Source organism: Mytilus galloprovincialis, chromosome 7, assembly GCF_965363235.1.
Source record: "Mytilus galloprovincialis chromosome 7, xbMytGall1.hap1.1, whole genome shotgun sequence".
NCBI classification, from domain to species: Eukaryota; Metazoa; Mollusca; class Bivalvia; order Mytilida; family Mytilidae; genus Mytilus; species Mytilus galloprovincialis.
This window is the reverse complement of record NC_134844.1, coordinates 25,749,828-25,772,745: the sequence shown is the minus strand read 5'-3', so window position 1 is coordinate 25,772,745 and position 22,918 is coordinate 25,749,828. Positions and strand designations below refer to the sequence as shown.

The following is a 22,918-nucleotide window of genomic DNA, read 5'->3' as shown; positions in this document are numbered from 1 at the left end:
TAAATATTATATTTAGAAAAATCTTACAGCATGTATGAAATATCTTGCTTTCTCCTTAAACAGGTACCTGCGACTTTGAGACAGTTGACCTATGTGGATATGTCCAGGATTCAACTGATACACTTAATTTTGATTGGATAAGAGCATCAGGAAAAACGTCATCAGCTAATACTGGTCCCTCATTTGATCATACTTATGGTACTAAAGCTGGTAAGTTCTAAAATCATTGAAACATAAAATCCCTTATATTCAATACAATAACTGTTTACAAATGAACCCTTAAAATTGAACGAGCTTTATTTGCTAATTTGTTAATGAATTATTTAAAGTTTTCAGTTTGTTAACATAGTCTGTACATAATTTTGTAAAAGAACCTGACCCACCTCTTGTCTAAAGTTAATTGGTTTACAATAGGATGTACCCAAGACTCAAGTGTCTGGAAATGTTAGAAAGTTACTTTATTTAGAATTGCTTTTATTTATTTCTTTCTTTTTTTTTAATTGCTTACATATAAAACTTTTGTTTTGCATTTGAAGGTTACTACATGTACATTGAGTCATCAAGGCCAAGGCTACCAGGTAATAAAGCCAGACTATTGACTCCTAAATATCCAGCAACCAATGGCAAATGTTTAACATTCTACTATCACATGTATGGAAATGGTATCGGCACATTAAATATCAGAATGTTTCAACAAGGACAGCTTGTACCACCAATCTGGACAAGGAGCGGTAACCAAGGCAACATCTGGAGAATTGGACAAGTCAATTTAGTAACAGCTTCTACATTCCAGGTATTTTAATTTTGTAAGAGATGTATATTCAAATGTCATATCAGAAAAAGTTGGCGTGGAATTTTTTTAAAGGAGAATGCGGTAAATGCTTTACAGTTAAAGCATCCCCCAAAAAGATACTAGATTTCTAAATGTTTGCTCAATTCATATTTTAGTTGTAGCTTCTAACTCTCTTTAGTGTAGGCAAATTTCAAACAAAAACAACTCTCTTGAAAATTGACTCATCACAGATACCAGGATTACATTGTTGTATTCACTCCAGACCCACGTTTCGTCTACAAAAGACTCATCAGTGACACTTGAATCCAAAAAAGTTAAAAAGGCCAATTAAAGTACAAAGTTTAAGAGCATAGAGGACCAAAATTCAAAAATTTTGGCCAAAAACAGCTAAGGTAATCTATTCCTGAGGTAGAAAAGCCTTATTATTTCAAAAATGCAAAAGTTTTGTAAACAGTTAGTTTATAAATATGACCATATCAATGATAATTCATGCCAGCTAACTATATATTATTTAGTAGAGATGGCCTTATCATCTAGCACTTTAAAATACTTTAAATTCAGAATAATGGCATACTTTTATTATTGGGAATTTTGAAGAATTATAGATCATCGTGGATCATCTCAACAAGATTGATTTTCTTGCTTGAGCCGGTACGTCGAAAGCGAGAAAAGCAATCGAGTTGAGATGATCAATGATTATCTGTTTATCACTATTTTACCTATGATGATGTTGTCAATTTCTTATCAATTTCATTAGCAATGCCATATTCCTCCTTAGTTACTAGTGATAATTTTCCATCTCAAGCGAGAAGCATGATATGAAAAATTATCATAAAAAAAGATCAAAGGAAAAATGCACAAAATAGCAATAATGGAGATTTTTTATTGGGATTTCAGGAAAATCTGCCTACAGTTATATGTATGAGATATCAGAATGCCAGTTTTTATTATCGTGAAACTCATTCAGTCACATTATTGGCAATAATTTAACCATGCAATCGTTTCTCAATTTATAAATTTGTCAAACATTTTTGTATTTTTAGGTGACATTTGAAGCTATTTGTATGACAAACATTTTTGAATTTTAGGTGGCGTTTGAAGCTGTTCGTGGTCGTACCTACTCAGGTGATATAGCTATTGATGATGTGAACATTATTGATGGCAAATGTCCACCTCCTGGTAACTGTAACTTTGAGAAAGGACTGTGTACTTGGTCTAACGACATAATAGGAGATGATTTTGATTGGATTAGACATAAGGGAAGAACAGTTAGTTCTGGGACAGGACCAACAGCAGATCACACCATAGGCAACCAGAATGGTAAGATTCAAAAGAGTATTTTAGTTATTCTATGTTAAATTTGTTTTAATGGCTTGCCCACATGAGCATCTGAACAGTATTACAGCATTTAAATCAAACTTCACAAATAAACATTTTAAAAAATATTCTAACAAGGACATAAATGTGAGCACACATACACTTATAACTGTTAACCAAACTTTAAACTATTCAAATAATAAGGAATTGACTGTGCATCTTAAAATCTGACACATAATTATTGCGAAAAATACTTTTTTTTAAACAAAAATCTCTCAATTTTACTCTTTTCTCTTTCAGGAAATTACCTATACATTGAGTCATCTAAACCTCAGCTTCCAGGCCAGAAAGCTCGCCTACGATCAGAAGTCCTACCTAAAACTGCAGGCAGTTGTTTCACATTCTATTACCTTATGCATGGAAATACAATGGGAACACTAAATCTATACAAGGATACAATTGGCTTACAGACAGTACCAAATCAACATTTTAGTCTGTTTACTGTAACAGGGGACCAGGGACTAAAGTGGGTCCAGGGACTGGTTAACTTGACAAGTACACAAGAATACACATTGGCTTTCGAGGCAGTGATTGGAAGTGGATATTCTAGTGATATAGCTATTGATGACATCTCCATACAGACTGGATTCTGTCCTGCAGTACCACTGACCAGTAAAATGTATACCTGTACTGGTGGATCTTCAATCTCAGCCCTTAAAGTGTGTGACTTTGTCAAAGACTGTCCACAAGGGGATGATGAGAAAAACTGTGGAAACTGTACATTTGATGCTACACAATGTGGATGGATTGATTCAAGTGTCGGATCCTTCAGATGGACTAGACATAACAATGGAACAGAAACAGCCAACACTGGACCACAGAGTGACCACACCACAGGAACAGCAAAGGGCTACTACATGTATGTGGATGCAAATTTCGGCAGAAGATATGCATTTGCAACCTTACATACTCCTACTCTGCGAAAATCAGCAGCAACCTGCCAGATGTCCTTCTGGTATCATATGTATGGACGTTCTATTGGATCACTTACAGTGTCCAAGGTCATTCAAGGTCAATCTACTGTTCTACAATATTTGTCAAGAAATAAGGGAAATGCATGGCAGCAAGCTACAATAAATATTGGTAGAGAGTCGAGAGATTTTATAATACAGTTCATGGCTAGAAGAAGTTTTTCAGTTCTTGGAGACATTGCTATTGATGATGTAACCTTTGTTAACTGTGGACTACCCCCAATACAAGCATCATGTGGTACCAACCAGTTCAGATGTCAAAGAGGTTCTTGTGTTGACAACACCCGACTTTGTGACTTCACTGATGACTGTGGAGACCAAAGTGATGAAACACAATGTTCAGGTTACCCATCTCGATGCTCTTTTAGCAACTCATTCTGTGATTGGAGTCAGGACAAGGGAGATAACTTTGACTGGACAAGAAGAAATTCACCAACACCATCAAGAGGCACTGGACCTACCAGAGACCATACCTCTGGACTAAGAACTGGAGGGTTTGTTTATATTGAAACATCAAGTCCAAGGAAGCCAGGAGATGTAGCTAGACTTCTTAGTACACCATTCCAAGCAGTTTCATCTGTCTGTAATCTAGTCTTTTATTTTAATATGAATGGAAGATCCGTAGGTAATCTTAATGTTTACATGAGAACAAATGGTGGCAGTACTCCAGTAACAAAACTTCTTACCAAGACAGGCAATCGTGGGGATATATGGGACAGAGCCAGTATAAATCTAATCAGTCAGTATCCATTCCAGATTATCATTGAGGCAACAGTGGGTGGACTTGTCTATGGAGACATAGCAATAGATGATGTGGTATTCAGTAAAGGATGTGTCAAGGCAGGAAATGTCATCTTCCCAACAGCTGTTACAATTCCTGCGACTGTGCCAACACCTAATCAATGTTCAAACGGACAAGGTAACTTCAAAGCTTGTGGATCATGTGACTTTGAGTCTGGAACTTGTGGCTGGACAGATTTAAGCAACGGAAGATATAATTTTAGTCGACACTCAGCTACTCAAAATCAGGGAGCAATAGTTGGACCCCCAGTAGACCACACCAAGGGATCTCCATCTGGATACTATGTATTTGTAGAAGGTTCACAAGGAGTATTCTTCAGTAAGGCTTTATTCCAAAGTCAACTGCTTCCCCCATCAGCCAGCACTTGTGAGATGTATTTCTACTATGACATGTTTGGTCCAAATGTTGGAACTCTGGTTGTCTCTGCTAATATAAATGGAACAATAACAAACTTAAATGTAATAAGAGGTGACCAAGGAAGAGGCTGGCACCTAGGAAAGGCATACATTGGACAGAAACTTGGAGCCATCACTTCTCCATTTAGAATGCAACTGAGTGTCCTTCCTGCAAGGTCATTTGCAGCCTCCACTACAAATGATGTTGGTATTGATGATATTTCATTTGTTAACTGTGACCAAAATGTAGCACCACCTAATATTAGTTGTAACTTTGATAGTGGAATATGTAACTGGACTCAAGCTATTGATGATGACTTCCAGTGGACCTTAAAAAGTGGTTCCACACCATCCCCAGGAACTGGACCACCTTCAGACCATACATCAGGCAAGGGCCAATACATATATATTGAAACATCATCTCCAAGGAAGAGAGGAAACAGGGCTGTAGTAGACAGTCCAGTGTTGCCACCCACACCAGCCCAGGGTAATTGTCTTTCATTCTGGTACTACATGTATGGGCCTACTATTGGAAATTTACAAGTTTTTGTCACATCATCAAAAAGAAGGGTTCTGTTCTGGTCTAAATCAGGAACACAACCTGACCAATGGGTTCAAGCCACTAGAACTATTAAATCAACAACAGATTTCAGAATGTCTATAACTGGAACTGTTGGGAAAGGACCTCAGGGAGATATAGCAATCGATGATCTTACCTACACTGCTGGACCTTGTCCATTAAAACCAGGATGTGACTTTGAAAGTGGTTTCTGTGATTGGCAACAGAGTACAGCTGATGATTTCAATTGGTCAATAGGTGTAAATGGTACAACATCAAGAGGCACTGGTCCCCCATTCGATCATACATATGGATCCAGCTCAGGTCACTATGCTTATATTGAAACTTCAGGACAACGACCTAACAACAGAGCAGTACTTACAACTCCTACAATTCTAGGACAGGCATACCAGGCTAAGTGTATGCAGTTCTGGTATCACATGTATGGCACAACAATTGGATCTTTGAATATCTACATCCAAAATAATGGATCACAAGCCCGTCAAATTTGGTCAAGGACCGGAAACCAGCAAAACATTTGGAGGCATGGACAAGTCGAAATATACAATTATGGCCCTTACAAAGTTTTGATTGAAGGGGTCAGAGGTCTTAGTTACCAGGGTGATATTGCCATTGATGATGTGGTAATTACTGATGGTTCTTGTTCTCCTGCAGGAACATGTAATTTTGAACAGGATACCTGTGGATGGACCAATGCTTTAGTAGGAGACAATTTTGATTGGCAGAGAGATTATGGTGGAACAAGAAGTTCTAGGACTGGGCCTAATGTAGATCATACCCTAGGAACTGTTCAAGGTCATTATATGTACATTGAAACATCAGGTACTGGTAGAACCATTGGTGAGAAGGCATGGTTGGTCAGTGATATTATGAAACCAATAACCAGTGGCTGCATGAAGTTCTGGTACCACATGTATGGAGCAGGTGTTGGAAAATTGAACTTATACAAACAGACATTTGGTACCACATCTATGAACTTAATATGGTCATCCTCTGGTAACCATGGAAATGTATGGATGATGTCAACAGTTGCGGTTTCTTCTGCACAAGAGTTTAATGTGATCTTTGAAGGAGTATATGGAGGAAATTATACTGGAGACATTGCTATTGATGATGTCAGTTTTACAACATATGGATGTTCACAGATGCCACCATCAACTACTCCAATGTACCCACCATCCACATCCAGAAGTCCATATCCACCAACAGCTATAGATTGCAACTTTGAAAATGGTATCTGTTTATGGAATCAAGATAAAAATGATACATTTGATTGGTCGATGCATACAGGAGCAACCGTGTCGGCAAAAACAGGACCAATATCAGATCACACACTGCAGAACTCAGCAGGACACTACATTTATATAGAGGTATCAGGGAAAGCAGCCAACAGTACAGCAAGAATAATAAGTCCCAATGTCAACATACGTTCATCTGGTGTGTGTTTGAAGTTCTGGTACAATATGTATGGTGCTAATGTCAATAGACTGAATGTCTACTCTAGAAATGGTGGTGTGATGAGTCAAGTGTGGACTCGACTTGGAAACCAAGGTTTAGACTGGAAGTATGCTCAGGTACACATAACAAATCAAGGACTTGGTCAGCAGCTTGTGTTTGAAGGTGTGGCTGGAACTGGTTATAGTGGGGACATTGCACTGGATGATGTTACATTCAACACTGGAGATTGTCCACAGTCAACTGTATGTGATTTTGAAGATGGCCTCTGTGGTTACACACAAGATAAAAGTGATCAGTTTGACTGGACCCTACATACAGGAAGGACTAATAGTAATAGAACTGGACCAAGTGCAGATCACACTTTCCAGACAAATGAAGGAACTTATATTTACATTGAGTCATCTTTACCTAGACATCAGAATGACAAAGCTCGACTAGACTCACCACTTTATCCACCTACTAGTGGCTCTTGTCTCAACTTCTATTACAACATGTATGGCAGAAATGTAGGAGCATTGAAAGTCTACATCAGACCAGCTGGTATCACTACCTTAGGTCGTCCTATGAGGACATTTGGACATAACCATGGAACTGACTGGTTTCCAGCTCAGCTTACAATCCAGAGTGGTACCCCATATAGGATAACATTTGAAGGGGTTATTGGTAATGGCTATCAAGGTGACATTGCACTGGATGACATCATGCTACGAACAGGAAGCTGTCAACCTAGAGGAAGCTGTGACTTTGAGCATGATTCTTGTGAATGGAGAAACCGTAGAAATGACAAGTTTGACTGGGAGAGAGTGCATGGTAAAACTGTTACTTCAAATACTGGACCATCAGCTGATCACACTTTGAACACACAATATGGAACATACCTATACATAGAAGCTTCAAGACCAAGAAAGCCTGGTGACAATGCTATCATAAGTTCACCATGGTTCCCTAATATTAATTCAAGCAGATGTTTAACATTGTGGTATAACATGCATGGTTCTGGGATGGGAACACTCAATATCTATAAATGGTTGCCAAGACAACAGAAACAGAAGGTCTTTTCTCTGACCGGAGAACAAGGTACTGCATGGAAGCAAGCCCAAGTGACCATACCACCCACAGCATCTGTTGGATACATTCTCTACATTGAAGCAGTTGTTGGTAGCAGTTACCTAAGTGATATTGCTATAGATGATATATCTGTTATTGACTCCAGTTGTGCAGCAATACCCCCAACAACAACTGCATCATCATGTGCATACACATGTACAGGTGGAAATAGACAGTGTATAAGTAGTGACAAACTTTGTGACTTCAACCAAGATTGTTCTGATGGTGGAGACGAAGCACAGTGTGGATATAGTTGTACATTTGAAAATGGTCAGACATGTAAGTGGACGAACAGCTCCAAGACTTCCTTTACATGGTTAAAATTCAGAGGAGCTACTCCAGATTCCAACACTGGACCTTCAACAGATCATACAACAAATGGACCAAATGGATATTACATGTATGTGGATGCAAGTAATGGAGGATTTTACAACCATGCATACTTTACCAGTCCTATGTTAAAACAAGCCGCAAGCACCTGCCAAATGTCATTCTGGTATCATATGTATGGAACAGGGATTGGAAACTTGTATGTGTACTCCAAAACATCAGGAAGTTCAACCAACACAAGGCTTTGGAACTTGGCTGGAAATCAAGGCAACCGATGGAATCAGGCTATAGTCAGAATTGGTAGAATTGATACAAACTTCCAAATGATTATCGATGCACGCAGATCATTCAGTACACAAGGAGATATTGCTATAGATGACATACAGTTCCAGGGCTGTGGACTTCCTGCCGTTAGTACATCATGTGATACAACTCATACTTTCCGTTGTCAGAGAGGATCGTGTATATCACAGAATCGTGTTTGTGATTACACTGATGACTGCGGTGACAATACAGACGAACAGATCTCAACCTGCAGCGCCTACCCAGGATGCAATTTTGAAACTGGCTTATGCAAATTCCAACAACTACAGGATGATGACTTTGATTGGACAAAGCGAGCAGGAACCACTCCAACAATCAATACTGGACCAGCAAGAGATCACACACTGAATACAAACTCTGGACGTTACCTTTATATTGAAACATCTGCACCTAGACAGCCAGGACAAAAGGCACGACTTGCTAGTCAATTCTTCCAAGCAGTACCAAACACTCCATATTGTACAATGAGAATATATTACTTCATGTTTGGAAAAGACGTCAATACATTAGCAATCTATACAAGAACTGTCATAAATGGAGCACAATTGCTGAGATACAGGAGAACAGGAAATCTAGGAGAATACTGGGAAAGAAGGGAGATCACTGTCTCATCAACAGCACCATTCCAGTTCATTATAGAGGCAACTGTTGGTCAGTCAGCTTATAGTGACATTGCCATAGATGATATATCATTTACCAAAAATTGTAGACCATACATGGGATCAGTATCAACTGTACCTGCAGGCTCTGTGACAACAGTGGCTCCATCTGGTAAATGTCCTACAGGACAGTTCCAATGTACCAATGGCAAATGTATCAACGCTGCTTTAAGATGTGATTTCCTCAATCAGTGTGGTGACAATTCTGACGAACTTCAATGTCAGGAGTGTAACTTCCAATTCTCAACATGTGGTTGGGTAGACAAGAGTTCAGGAAGATATCAATGGGACAGACATAATGGATCCACATCTACTGGTCCTAGAACAGACCACACCTACGGCACATCATCCATTGGTAATTACATGTATGTGGATGCAGGCACTGGACAATCATATGGAAAAGCTGTACTAGTTGCAACACCATTTGGCAGCCTCAATTCTTTATGTCAACTTACTTTCTACTACTACAAGAACACAAATTCTGCAGGATCACTTCAACTCTTCTTGGTACCTGCAAATGTTCAATACAATGCAAACGTTGGCAGGATCAGAGTATGGTCAGCTTTTGGTAATCATGGTAACACTTGGAATTTGGCAACCGTTGGTATTGGCAGACGACAACCTGGATACTACCTTGTTTTAGAAGCTGTGCATTCTGGGACAGTAGATATGGCTGTTGATGACTTCCATTTTACAAACTGTGGGTTGGGTCCATCAACGACATTCTGTACAAACAATCAGTTTACATGTGCAAGAAAATCTTGTGTCGATCTATCCTATGTATGTGACTATTCAGATGACTGTGGGGACCAATCAGATGAAAAGAATTGTACAAATTATGTTGAACGTTGTAATTTTGAAACAGATCTTTGTAATTGGATTCAAGATGATACAGATAACTTCCAGTGGAGTTACGGACAAGGGAAAACATCAACCACTGGTACTGGTCCAGGGTCTGATCATACGTATGGAACCACTGTAGGACATTATGTTTACATTGAGTCCTCTTCTCCAAGAAAAATGGGAGATGCAGCCAGATTAAAGAGTCCTGTATTCTCTCAAAGTTCTAATAATTGTAAGATCAGGTTTTATTATCATATGTATGGAGCTGATATTAATGCTCTCAACTTGTATGTGGAAAATTATGAGACTGGACCAAGGAGCTTACTTTGGACAAAGAATGGTTCTCAAGCTGACAGTTGGATAAGAGCAGTAGTATCACTAACTAGTTCCTCACCATTTAGAGTTGTAATAGAAGGGGTCAGAGGTAAAGGTTATAAAGGTGACATTGGAATTGATGATGTATCCTTCACTCCAGGATGTCAGGTGGTTCCAAGGGGGAAACTCCCATATGTTTTAACACCACCAGGGCCATGTGGAAAGGGCAAGTGGCAATGTAGTAATAAGAATTGTATAGATTACAACAAGATGTGTGACTTTAAGAATGATTGTGGTGACAACAGTGATGAATCTATGTGTCCTTCATCTTGTACATTCAGCAGCGGCAGCACATGTTATTGGACAAATAGTAATCCAGGAAACTGGACAGTGACCAGTAATGGTAACCCTACTCAAAATACTGGCCCAAGCAGTGACCACACTTCTCCTACTACAACAAATGGAGGATATGCAGTTGCAAAAAAAATAGCCAATGGCACAAGTAATATATTCCGTTTCAATAGCCCCTTGTATCATCAAGCTGGTAAGATGTGTAACTTCTCTCTGTGGTACAATATTCATGGACATGGATTTAGACAATTCCGTATTTTAATTCAATCTGGTGGCTCAGAAAGCACATTATTTTCACTTTATTATAGTGCTTTGAACAAACAAAATGGACAATGGCAACAAGCTCAGGTGGCATTACCTATTTGTGCCCAACAATTTCACATCATAGTAGAAGCCATAAGTTATGGAAGAAGAGCTGGATATGTTGCAATTGATGATCTTCAGTTCAGTAACTGTGTAACACCCCAGTCTACAGGATCTTGTACAGCAAACCAATACACTTGTCTCAGTGGCAATTGTGTCCCATTGAACTTAAGATGTGACCTTCAGAATGATTGTTGTGATGGTTCAGATGAGATCAACTCCCTTTGTTCTGGATACAACCAGTGTACCTTTGAATACACAATGTGTGGCTGGCAGCAATTGAAAAATGATCAGTTTGATTGGATCAAAAAGAGAGGCCCTACCTCTTCATCTGGAACAGGTCCAAGTCAGGATCATACGACAGGTTCAAGGTCAGGCTATTATCTATATATAGAATCATCTAGACCTAGAAAGCAGAATGACACAGCTAGCATTGGTTTGTACTTGCCATCACCAACTGGTCAGTGTTCAATGAGGTTCTGGTATCATATGTACGGATCAAACATAGGATCTCTAAATGTTTATCAAAATACACTAAGTACGGGAAAATCACAGCTTGCTTCTATATCCTCACAACAAGGAAACAAATGGTTAAGAAAAGAAGTAGTATTAACATCTAATTCGCCATTCCAGGTCATCATAGAGGGCGTTGTTGGAGCAGGTGTAACAGGTGACATAGCTATTGATGATATAAGTTTTACACCAGGATGTGGTCAACCCAAGTATGTCACTCCATCTGTAAAACCAATGACCACACCACGACCAAATCTCTGCCAAGCAGGACAGTTCCAGTGTGATAATAATAAATGTATCAATAATGGACAAGTTTGTAATTTCTATAAAGATTGTGATGATGGCAGTGATGAGAAAAGATGCCCAACAGACTGTACATTTGAAGGAGGACAAGGAAATTGTGGTTTTAATGAAACTCAAGTAGATGGTTTTGATTGGCAAGTTGGAACTGGTGGTGACACTTCAAGACTTGTAGCACCAGCAGTTGATGCTACTAAACGAAATCAAAATGGTCACTTCCTGTTTATAAATGACGGAACTGGTGGACATCCAAGTGGCAAAAAAGCTGAAGTTAGAAGTCCAACTTACACAGTAGCTAATGCAGATTGTAAAGTGATGTTTTCATACTACGCATATGGTCAGAGTCTGGGGACACTTTATCTATATGTAGTTGAAGGGACTGTTAAAACACAATTATGGAGATTATCAAAGTTTGTTCGCAAAACAAATGACCAGTGGCATACAATTACAGTCGGTATTGGTCACCGTAGCAAACCATTCAATCTCCTCTTCACTGACACAGCATCTACATATAGTGGAGGTACCGCTCTGGACGACATAAAGTTTGCAGATTGTAGCATGCAACCAGCAGTTTCCACTTGCAACACCCAGACACATTTCTCTTGTGGTAACAAAGCATGTATTGGTTTGAATTACTTGTGTGACTTGACTGACAATTGTGGAGATGGAACAGATGAATTGAATTGTGGAACATACATGGAATACAACTTTGAGACGGGATTCAGTGACTTAATACAGAGTAGTAATGGTGATGATGACTTTGATTGGACATTATTTTCTGGAGCAACATCAACTTCATATACTGGTCCCTTATGGGATCATACAACAGGAACCAGTCAAGGTCACTATATTTACATGGAGGCTTCTGGTAGAAAATTCAACCAAAAAGCGTGGTTAATAACCAAACCATTCTACCGTACAACTGGGAAGGATTGTAGTATGAGATTCTACTCTTACATGTATGGACAGTATGTAAATACTTTGACAGTTTATTATAGAATCTATAACTCTGGCTCACCAACCAAAGATCTTTTCACCAGAGCTCAAGAACAAGGAGCATACTGGGAGCGACATGAGATACCACTGAATGTCAGTCAAAGTTTCCAGATTATCATAGAGGCCAAGGTTGGTGACAGTTACCTAGGTGATATTGCCATTGATGACTTGACCTTCACACCTGGTTGCCAATTTGCCCAGGAAGGCTTGCCCAATCCACCAGCCACTACACCTACACCTTCTCAGGGAGCAGTGACCACACCTGTACCTAAGTGTGATTCTGATACACAGTTCCAGTGTCAACAGTCAAATAAGTGTATACCAAAGTATAGAGTCTGCAATTTCCAACAAGACTGCAATGATGGGTCAGATGAATTTAATTGTGGTGAGTATTTATTTTTCCATTTAAGTTTTTAAGCCCATATTAAGGCATTTTAAAATACCTTTCTTTTTTTTTCTAAAAAGTTACAATGTTGGATAGGTTTTTTCTATACATATACAGAGTGGCATGAAAAATTCTTCTCATGGTTTGTTTGTTTGTTTGTGGGTTTTTTTTGTGTTTTTTTTTTATATATAAATACCATCTCAAATGTTAACTTAAGTTACTCTATTTATCCTTGTTGTGTTGATGTTGAGATTAATCAAATGATAATTGATTAAAACAAACATTAATAATAAGTAGAAAGTAGTTGCATTATTATTATTTTTTTCCTTCAAACAGTGGAGGTTTCTTGTGGATTTGGACTTGATGAGTTATGTAACTGGAATATCAACTCCTCACTAACTGCTACACCAGATCAAAGCTACAAATGGAAAATAGACCAAGGAATTACCAAAATCAAAGGTACAGACTTTAGACCAAACAAGGACCAGAGTGGACAAGCTCAAGGATATTACTTGTGGGCTGACAGCTCTCCTGGATCCTTTCACAGCCATACAGAGCTGTACACACCAGTAATAGGTCAGACTGGACCCCAGTGTGCTTTAGGATTGTACTACTTCATTCATGGACCATCAGTAGGAGCTCTTGAGGTGTATACCCTCTTCAACAATCAAACAGATCACTTATGGTCTGTTGAGGGCGATCATTTTGGTAGATGGCAACATGCAAGTGTCTTTATTGGAGCACGATCAAATTTCCAAATTGTGATACAGGCAAGACGTGGACGTTCATTCCAAGGAGATATTTCTCTAGACACAGTGCAGTTTATTAACTGTCCAGCACCAGAACCATTTGTTGGAGGTTGTCAGACTGGACAATTTAAATGTGCTAATGGATACTGTATAGATCAGAATAATCGCTGTGATTATGCTGATGATTGTGGGGATCAGAGTGATGAATATGTAAGTTTTTTATGATATAGAAAGAAAGAAACGTGTATTTATACCCTGAATTACTACAAATTAAATACACATGAAATCTTTTGCAATAGATAAGACATGAAAAAATTGTACAAGAATGGTCATTGAAGGTTTTATATTGTGTTGGATTATCATTTGAGTAGCACGACTTGGTTACCAAGAATATTTGAAAAAAGTGACACCCTAGATTTATGCTTTAGTAGTTTAGATCATTTAGTTTATTAGATCATCTCTATTTAGTTATTTGATTTCATGTGAAATGAATGATGAGTGAAAAAGTTATCACCATAATTAAAAAGTTATTCATATCCTCAATTGATTTTCAGCCTGTTTTGTGAAATATCAAATTTTAATCTATTTGTGTTGCTCTTTTAACAGGCAGAAACATGTGACTCAGTGTACAAAGGAAGGTGTAGTTTTGAGCATGGTATTTGTCAGTCATGGTTTAATGACATTACCGATGACTTTGATTGGAAACTATCATCAGGCTCGACTGCTTCCAAGGGAACAGGTCCAGTTACAGACCACACAACAAGATCACGACAAGGTGATATAAGTTCTTTAGATTAACATACTATGAAAAGCTAATTCACCTATTCAGAATCTAAAGGACTATGGGTAATCTCATTGTTTATTTACCAAAATGAATATAATGTTACGTCATTGGTTCAATTTTCATTGTTTAAGAAGTATTCAACCAATCACAACATATTGGTTCTGCTTTAGAAAATGTAACCCAAAATGTATTAGATTCTCAAACAGTGATTTGATAACCATAGGCGAAATTACATTACAACCATGTGAAAATCATGAAAATAATTTTCCTGCTGGATCCAAAGTTATATTAGAATATCCAAAAAAGTATTATTTCTGTAGTAGATGTATAGATATTTTTGTAACAATTTTTTTCTTTTCAGGAACCTACCTTTATACTGAGAGTTCCGCTCCAAATAAACCAGGTCAAATAGCAAGATTGGCTTCATACATCATCAAAGGAAGCGTAACCAACTGTCAGGTACTGAAATTATATACATCAGAAAAATAAGTTTTATAAATATTTCTAAATTTGTTTACTAGTAGAAACATAAAAAAGATTGTTGAATGAAATAAATATTTCTAAATTTTTGTACAGTAACATAAAAAAAATAAGTGTTGAATCAAATTTTTAATAATATATTTTGTAGGCATAGTAATTTTTAATCTTTAAAAATGTTGATCAAATAAAAGTACTATATAATCCTATGAAGGGTGTCATATGCAGCATTTTTTTCATTTGTTCACTTTATACATTTAGAAAACCCATTCCCAAAAAAATATGAATATCATAAATGAATGATTTACATGTGACCTTGTTTTTTTTTTTTTTTTCAGTTGAGGTTTTATTATCACATGTGGGGTCAAGAAATTGGATCATTGGCCATTATAAAGAGGTACAATTACATGTCTGATGGAATTTTAGTGATTGGAAATATAACAGGGAACCAGGGTGACAACTGGATCCGAGGACAATATGATTTAACGGAAGATTCTATAAATATGAATCAGAACTTTGAGGTAAGAACAATGTCTTAACTTTTTCAATTATAAGCTATAAAATATTAGTAGATTTTGACATTTCAAAGTATAGTATAATTATCGCAAGACGTATAACTTGTATGGATTCTAAAATTCTATGTCATAATAAAATAAATATCTCACTTGGGAGATGTTATCACAGGAAGAAGCCAGTATATTACTTCGTGTTATCCCTTACATGAACAAAGCAACAAAATAAATAAAAAGACAGCATAAATTCTCCTCAAAGAACAAACTAGCTGTTATTTTGTCATGAGAAACAAGAATTCTGTTTCCACTTGATCAATTTTACATTATGAAATATTGGAATCATTTTCCATATTCATATATATACCAAAGTTTCAGTGAATACCTAAGTGCTGTATAGTAATAAGTACATTGTCATGTACTTAATTCATTTAAATATAAGAGAAGAACACCATAGTTAAAAAGTTTATTCTGCATTGTTCACTATTCAACAACATTTTACTACAGGTGGTCCTTCAAGGACAAATTGGAAATGGTTACCATGGTGATATTGCTATTGATGATATTTCCCTAACACCAGGATGTGAACAAGCACCTATAGGAAGTAAGTTGTGTTATAGTCAACATATCTAGAAATCTCTTTCATCTTTTCAAAAAAATAACTGCACAGTGATTTGACCCTGTATTCAGGAAATGTTAATGTTAATGGTTCAAAGGTCAAGTTTTAATAGTTTGTCTCCAAAAAGTGATATGTCAGATTTGAGGATACATAGGAAAAGATCACACATTTTATGAATGTTTGATAAGTTTATAATAAGAAAAACATGAATAGTTTATAAAAAGAATATATTTATGCAATCTTTCTGTGGTTAGAAAAGAATTATTTTATCTGAGATGATTTTTGACACAGGGTAAAGCAATATCTATATAATTTAAATGAGATAGAAGTAAATATGATGATCCTATTTTTCAGCTGCATTACCAGGCCAACCTACTAGACCCCCCACAACCGTAGGAGCATGTGGATCAAACCAGCTTACCTGTGACAACGGAAACTGTTACTCAGCTGACCAGAGATGTAACTTTATTGATGACTGTGGAGATAGCACAGATGAAAGATTATGTGGTAAGTGTATGAAACATTTATTAGACAGCAACCCAGCATCATGATTTTGCCAAAGTAACCTTATTAGGAAACTACTAATGAAAGAAAATGTGGAAGTGCACAAAATGTTAATATAAAAGCAACCTAGCAACACAATTAGCACTCCTGTTTAATACTTTTTTCTCAAAATTAGCTTATATTTTTTAAATCATTTTTGATGAATAAAGTTTTAATTTTCATATATTTAGTCGTATTCTTTTTTTTTTCTTTTTTTTTTATACGGTTTCTATTTTCATTTGATTTTTAAATTTGTTTATATGAGGCCCCTCATGGGGGGGTCCTAGTAATCACATAATCACCATTTTTTTGCCAATATAATCACATAATCATTAAATATTTGCTTATCTTTAGTAATCAAATAATCATAAACTAAAAATACAGTCCTAGGTAATCAAATAATCATGAAATATTTGGCTTAATAATCAAATAATCATTAAAAAAACGGCCAAGTAATCACATAATCAAAAACCCCATGAGGGCCCTCTTATATGTACTTGTTTCATTGTTTTTTATGCATTGTAAAGCGCTTAGAGTAAATGTGTATTTAGATAAGCGCTATATAAGCACTGTAAATAATAATAATAATAATTAGCAGAAGTAACCAGTAAAGGTCAAGAAAAGATTTCAGTTATGGACTAGTGGACACCAGACTGGTTATCATGAATCTTCTTAACTAATTCAACAGTGCCAATTAAATTGTTGATTGAAGATTAATTATATATATGAATATCTACTGGTTGCTTACTAATAAAAAAAAAATCATGACCATGATTCAAATTTGGTGCCAAGTTAGTAATGTATTTTATTTAAATATATACTTTAGTGATAGCAATGTCATTACATGTACTCATTATGCAATTTTATTCCAGGAACAACTTGTCAATTTGAAAAGAGCACCAATAGTCAATGTGGATGGAGAAACTCAATCAGAGACAATATAAACTGGAAACGAAATAGTGGTAAAACACCAACAAGCCGCACAGGACCTATTACTGATCATTCTGTGGGAACCCCACAAGGTTTGTTATTCAATATACGACAGCATTATTTTTTTCAGAGGAATTCTTTTGAAAGTTTTTTTTTTATATTTGATGGTGAATTTTTTTCTTCTCTTATCAAATATTTTGCCAAAAGATGTTGTATAGAATTTTTTTCATTTCAAGCTTTGTAATTTATAAGTAATTGCTCAAAGAATCAAGTTGTTTATTTCTGTTTCTAAGTTGATTTTTACATTTTGTGTTGTTAGGTTGCTGTTTCACTGATGTGACACCTCACATCTCTTTTTACTTAGATATACATGTATACTAAAGATAATTATACCTCTCTTTTTACTTAGATATACATGTATACTAAAGAAAATGATACCTCTCTTTTTACTTAGATATACATGTATACTAAAGAAAATTATACCTCTCTTTTTACTTAGATATACATGTATACTAAAGATAATTATACCTCTCTTTTTACTTAGATATACATGTATACTAAAGATAATTATACCTCTCTTTTTACTTAGATATACATGTATACTAAAGATAATTATACCTCTCTTTTTACTTAGATATACATGTATACTAAAGATAATTATACCTCTCTTTTTACTTAGATATATTGATTCACTGATAGGGTCTTTGCATCGGAACTAAACACTTTATTTCTAAAAAAACAGTTGTTGGCATGACACGGGTTATGTTCTTCTCATATATTTTATGATAGTATGATACTAAACCCCTAACGGGAGGGATTGTACCTGATATTCATATGATGAAGACATAATCTTTCAATCAGTTTAATTGAGGTCTGGAGCTGGCATGTCAGTTAACTGCTAGTAGTCTGTTGTTATTTATGTATTATTGTCATTTTATTTATTTTCTTTTGTTACATCTTTTGACATCAGACTCGGACTTCTCTTGAACTGAATTTTAATGTGCGTATTGTTATTGTTTTACTTTTCTACATTGGCTAGAGGTATAGGGGGAGGGTTGAGATCTCATAAACATGTTTAACCCCGCCGCAATTTTGCGCCTGTCCCAAGTCAGGAGCCTCTGGCCTTTGTTAGTCTTGTATGATTTTAAATTTTAGTTTCTTGTGTATAATTCGGAGTTTAGTATGACGTCCATTATCACTGTACTATTATGCATATTTTAGGGGCCAGCTGAAGGACACCTACGGGTGCGGGAATTCTCGCTACATTGAAGACCCATTGGTTGCCTTCGGCTGTTGTTTGCTCTATGGTCGGGTGGTTGTCGCTTTGACATATTCACCATTTCCTTTCTCAATTTTATGTATACTAAAGATAATTATACCTCTCTTTTTACTTAGATATACATGTATACTAAAGATAATTATACCTCTCTTTTTACTTAGATATACATTTATACTAAAGAAAATTATACCTCTCTTTTTACTTAGATATACATGTAAACTAAAGATAATTATACCTCTCTTTTTACTTAGATATACATGTATACTAAAGAAAATTATACCTCTCTTTTTACTTAGATATACATGTAAACTAAAGATAATTATATTTTTTCCCATCTTTACAGGTCATTACATGTATGTAGAAGCAAGTGGTAGTCGTCTTGGTTACAAAGCCATTCTAATGAGCGACATCTACTCTCAGTCAGGACCATCATGTACAATGACATTCTGGTACAACATGAATGGCAGGAATATAGGAACGCTAAACATCATCCTGAAAAATGGTGCAGGACAAAACAATGTCTTGACATCATTGACAGGAAACCAGGGTCAGGGATGGAAACAGTTGACAGTTCCGTTGCCAAGTTACAACCATTTCTCAGTATTGTTTGAAGCTGTCCAAGGAAATGGTTACCTTGGTGATATTGCAATTGATGACATTCAGTTTAACAGCTGTGCTCCCAGTAAGTGGTATTTTACTGAAGGAACACCTGATTGTTGGTGTATTTATTTATCTATTGTTTTTTTTATGAAAAAAAAGTGAGTTCATAATTATTTGGGCCTAAATCTTCAAAACAAGATATTTTGTTTCAGAAGTGACAATGTCCATTTATGATAAGCAATTTGTAAGTCATATATATTTGTTGTTCTGGACATGTCCTGAAGAGAGAACATTTATCATGGTATTTACTAAGGTCATGGGTAGATTAAGCTGATTTTATATTCCAATGGCTGGTTTAATTATGCTCCTGTCAAATTATTTTGCAGCTATTGAAGTAAAGTCTTGTCCAAATTCCCAATTCCAATGTGCTAGTAAGACACAATGTATAGATAGAAAGTACAGATGTGATGAAAAGACAGATTGTAGTGATTCTTCAGATGAAGATGGATGTACCAGTAAGTAAAATGAAAGGAAAGATTTGAAAACTAAAAATCAGAAGATTAAAGTTACTTCCTTTGCCAAATAATTTTGTTCAAGTATTTTTTTTAAAAGTGTTTTTTTTCTGAATTATATCCAAATAAAACAAAAAATACATTATAATTGACTCAATTTTAAAGATGATGATTTATTTGAATAACAATTAAAAGGTAAAACAAGAGAAAAAAATATAATTCTCGTTGCTGTTCAACTTTGACCATTAGGACTTGATAAACATGACGAAAACAAATTATTTCTTTTACCTTTAACAGCACCAGCAAGAGGAGACTGTAATTTTGATACCAATTTATGTCAGTGGACTCAAAGCCAGGATGATTTCTCCGATTGGGTATTAGGACAAAGCACACCAAACCCTAAGACAGGACCTTCTGTGGATCATCTAGGATCAAACAATGGTAAGAGATTTAGGCAATCATATTCTATTTTTATATTCCACATACAGTGCATTCATTTATTTTGATGGGTACCAATTTTCGTGTAATAAGGGAAACTTGCATGTCAGTGGATATTTAATTTCATTGTTTTGCCAAGCTCTGCATACTATCCTATAGGAAATATGTTATTCATTGAACATTTAAATTCGTGGTTAGCCTATACCCACGAAATCCACCAAAAATAATATCCAACGAATAGTAATGAATCCACAGTTATGTATTTAACAGTCAAACCTGTTTTATTTGTAAACTTTCAACAGAAAAAAATATACCTTTTTACACAGGTGAACTTTATTTGATGGTTGATATAACTTTTTTCAGTTTAAAATTTAGAAATTGAGGCAAAATTTATACTTTTTTTGGCAGAAATTGCAATGCGAATATTTTGCCAAAATTAGAATTGTTTTCATGATCCTAGCTAAAAAAAATGTGATTTTAAGTATTGAATGCATCTTTTTTGTAATGTCATAGGGTTGCAAAAGCGTTAACTGTGCCAACATTTTTAGAATGAAGAGCTTATGCACTTCATACAAAATGTACTTTAGTCAATGCCAATGAATTTATAAAAAGAAGCATTCAATTCTTGCATACAAAAATTCCATATTTCATTCTGTATTAGATATTCCTGTAGATATCTCTATTGATGTTTATTTTGTGCACTAACTGGTACCCATTTTTAATTGTTTTTCAGGTCAGTTCCTGTACATAAACAGTGCCCAGATGAGAGCAGGTGACACAGCTAAAGTGAATTCTCCTACATTCCCCCCTAGTCGTGGAGTGTGCTATGTTAGACTTTGGTACTACATGTACGGATCCTCTACCATGGGTCCACTCAATGTAAGAACTATTGCTACTTTAAATAAAGTAAAATCACAAAAATTACATTAAATGAGGATGTTATATAAATAACAGAAAGCTGAGTAGGTGATATACCAGATTCTTACCCCAGAAAACATTGTCAGCTCTTATAATTCAAGATTTCACAATGTTTTTTTTTGCAAGGGGCGACTATCTGTTTTATCACCCTATCTGTCAGGGGCAGTTTAATTTATTATACTGAATATTTTGTTATAAGTGTCATCTTAATTTCTTTTTAATTTGAATTGGAATTAATAAACTAAAATGTCAATTACACACCAGTATTTAGAAAAGTGTACAAATGATTCAGTTTCTCTGAGAATTGCAATAGAATATAAGCCATGGGATAAAGTAAAATGTTTCCCTCATATCAACCAACCAAAGTCAAAAGAATTTTACGGTGAAGTGTAATAATTTATAATTATATGCTGTTATGGCAAGAAAAATGACTTTCTTTTGATAAATCCATTGAATGAATAAACAAAGTTGTGTATATATCTAATCACAACAAAAACACAAAGCTAAAATTAAGTTTTGGAGGATTGTGAATGAAAATCAAAAATTATATTATGTATTACATAAAAACATTCTATAAAAATCAGGATAAATTTGGGATTCCTATTAAGCCGAATTAGATAAGTGCAGTATGTTATTCTATGATGATTAGATTTTACTGCATGATAGAGCACCAATAATAGATAGGGCAATTGTATAAGCATTTAAAACAGTAGTGTAACTATTTTCTTTTTCTCTGCAACTAAAAAGTTAACTTTTTTTCATTTTCTCAGCATTTTTACCTTTTTTTTCCCAATCATATAAATAGTGTATCCTTTCAGTCTCAGCATAAGACATATGTTCCCTTCTAGCTTTTATATAACAGAATGATATACTTTCTCTTTGGCAGATTTATGTCCAGAATGCCAATGAAACTAATACCCAGTTATGGTGGACCAAGTCAGGAAATCAAGGACCATCATGGCAGTATGTCAACTTGTTAGTAGGAAGTAGCCAACCGTATCATATTGTTGTTGAAGGTGCACGAGGTGATGAGGCTCAATCAGATGTAGCTATTGATGATGTTTCATTCACACCAGAATGTGCCACTGGCAGTAAGTGTACATTTTTAGACCTGGGACTGTTCAGAGCTCAACATGTTGTACAGACACCTGTTTTGATGAAGACTTTATGTTTTGCTTCAGAAGTCATTGGTTGTTTATTTCCTTGGGATGCTGTGTCAATAACATGCCTGCCTACTTATCTAATAACATGAAATATTTCTAAATGTCTTCTTTTGATGGATGGTGAACCAAACTTTTATCAAACAAGCATTTTCCCTTAATAAGAACTGAAAAAAAACATGTTTTTATTCAACAAGCTTTAGCCCTTTAATAGAATAGCAGATTCAAATTTTTTATCCAATATATTTTGTTTTCCTTGTATAAACATATTCTAAAAATGGCCTATTCATATTGAGATTTTTAACAAATTATTAAATTTCTTTTTTCTAGAACCATACCAACCAATAAACCACCAATACTGTGGACGAGATACATTCTATTGTAAACCTGTGAAACAGTGTTATCCCAACGCATGGAAATGTGATTTTGTCAGTGATTGTCCAGATGGAAGCGATGAGTTTGGCTGCCCTACAACACCTGCACCAACAGGTTAGAATTTCTTTTTCAAAAAGTAATGATGTCACCTACCATTGCAGGA

General features: G+C 35.7%; 1 protein-coding gene across 1 annotated transcript in view; it reads left to right on the top strand.

Annotated features, from left to right (window-relative positions):
• LOC143082639 (MAM and LDL-receptor class A domain-containing protein 2-like) overlaps positions 1-22,918 on the top strand; it is a 137,783-nt gene that overhangs the window by 109,407 nt on the left and 5,458 nt on the right. The window contains exons 144-160 of the mRNA XM_076258434.1: positions 64-210; positions 537-793; positions 1,882-2,113; positions 2,411-12,862; positions 13,199-13,821; positions 14,218-14,386; positions 14,757-14,854; positions 15,211-15,393; positions 15,889-15,985; positions 16,355-16,507; positions 17,416-17,565; positions 19,096-19,434; positions 19,739-19,867; positions 20,162-20,305; positions 21,036-21,181; positions 22,107-22,311; positions 22,711-22,869. Coding sequence (XP_076114549.1) covers positions 64-210; positions 537-793; positions 1,882-2,113; positions 2,411-12,862; positions 13,199-13,821; positions 14,218-14,386; positions 14,757-14,854; positions 15,211-15,393; positions 15,889-15,985; positions 16,355-16,507; positions 17,416-17,565; positions 19,096-19,434; positions 19,739-19,867; positions 20,162-20,305; positions 21,036-21,181; positions 22,107-22,311; positions 22,711-22,869 — 13,683 coding nt within the window. The remainder of the gene's footprint in view (positions 1-63; positions 211-536; positions 794-1,881; positions 2,114-2,410; positions 12,863-13,198; positions 13,822-14,217; positions 14,387-14,756; positions 14,855-15,210; positions 15,394-15,888; positions 15,986-16,354; positions 16,508-17,415; positions 17,566-19,095; positions 19,435-19,738; positions 19,868-20,161; positions 20,306-21,035; positions 21,182-22,106; positions 22,312-22,710; positions 22,870-22,918) is intronic.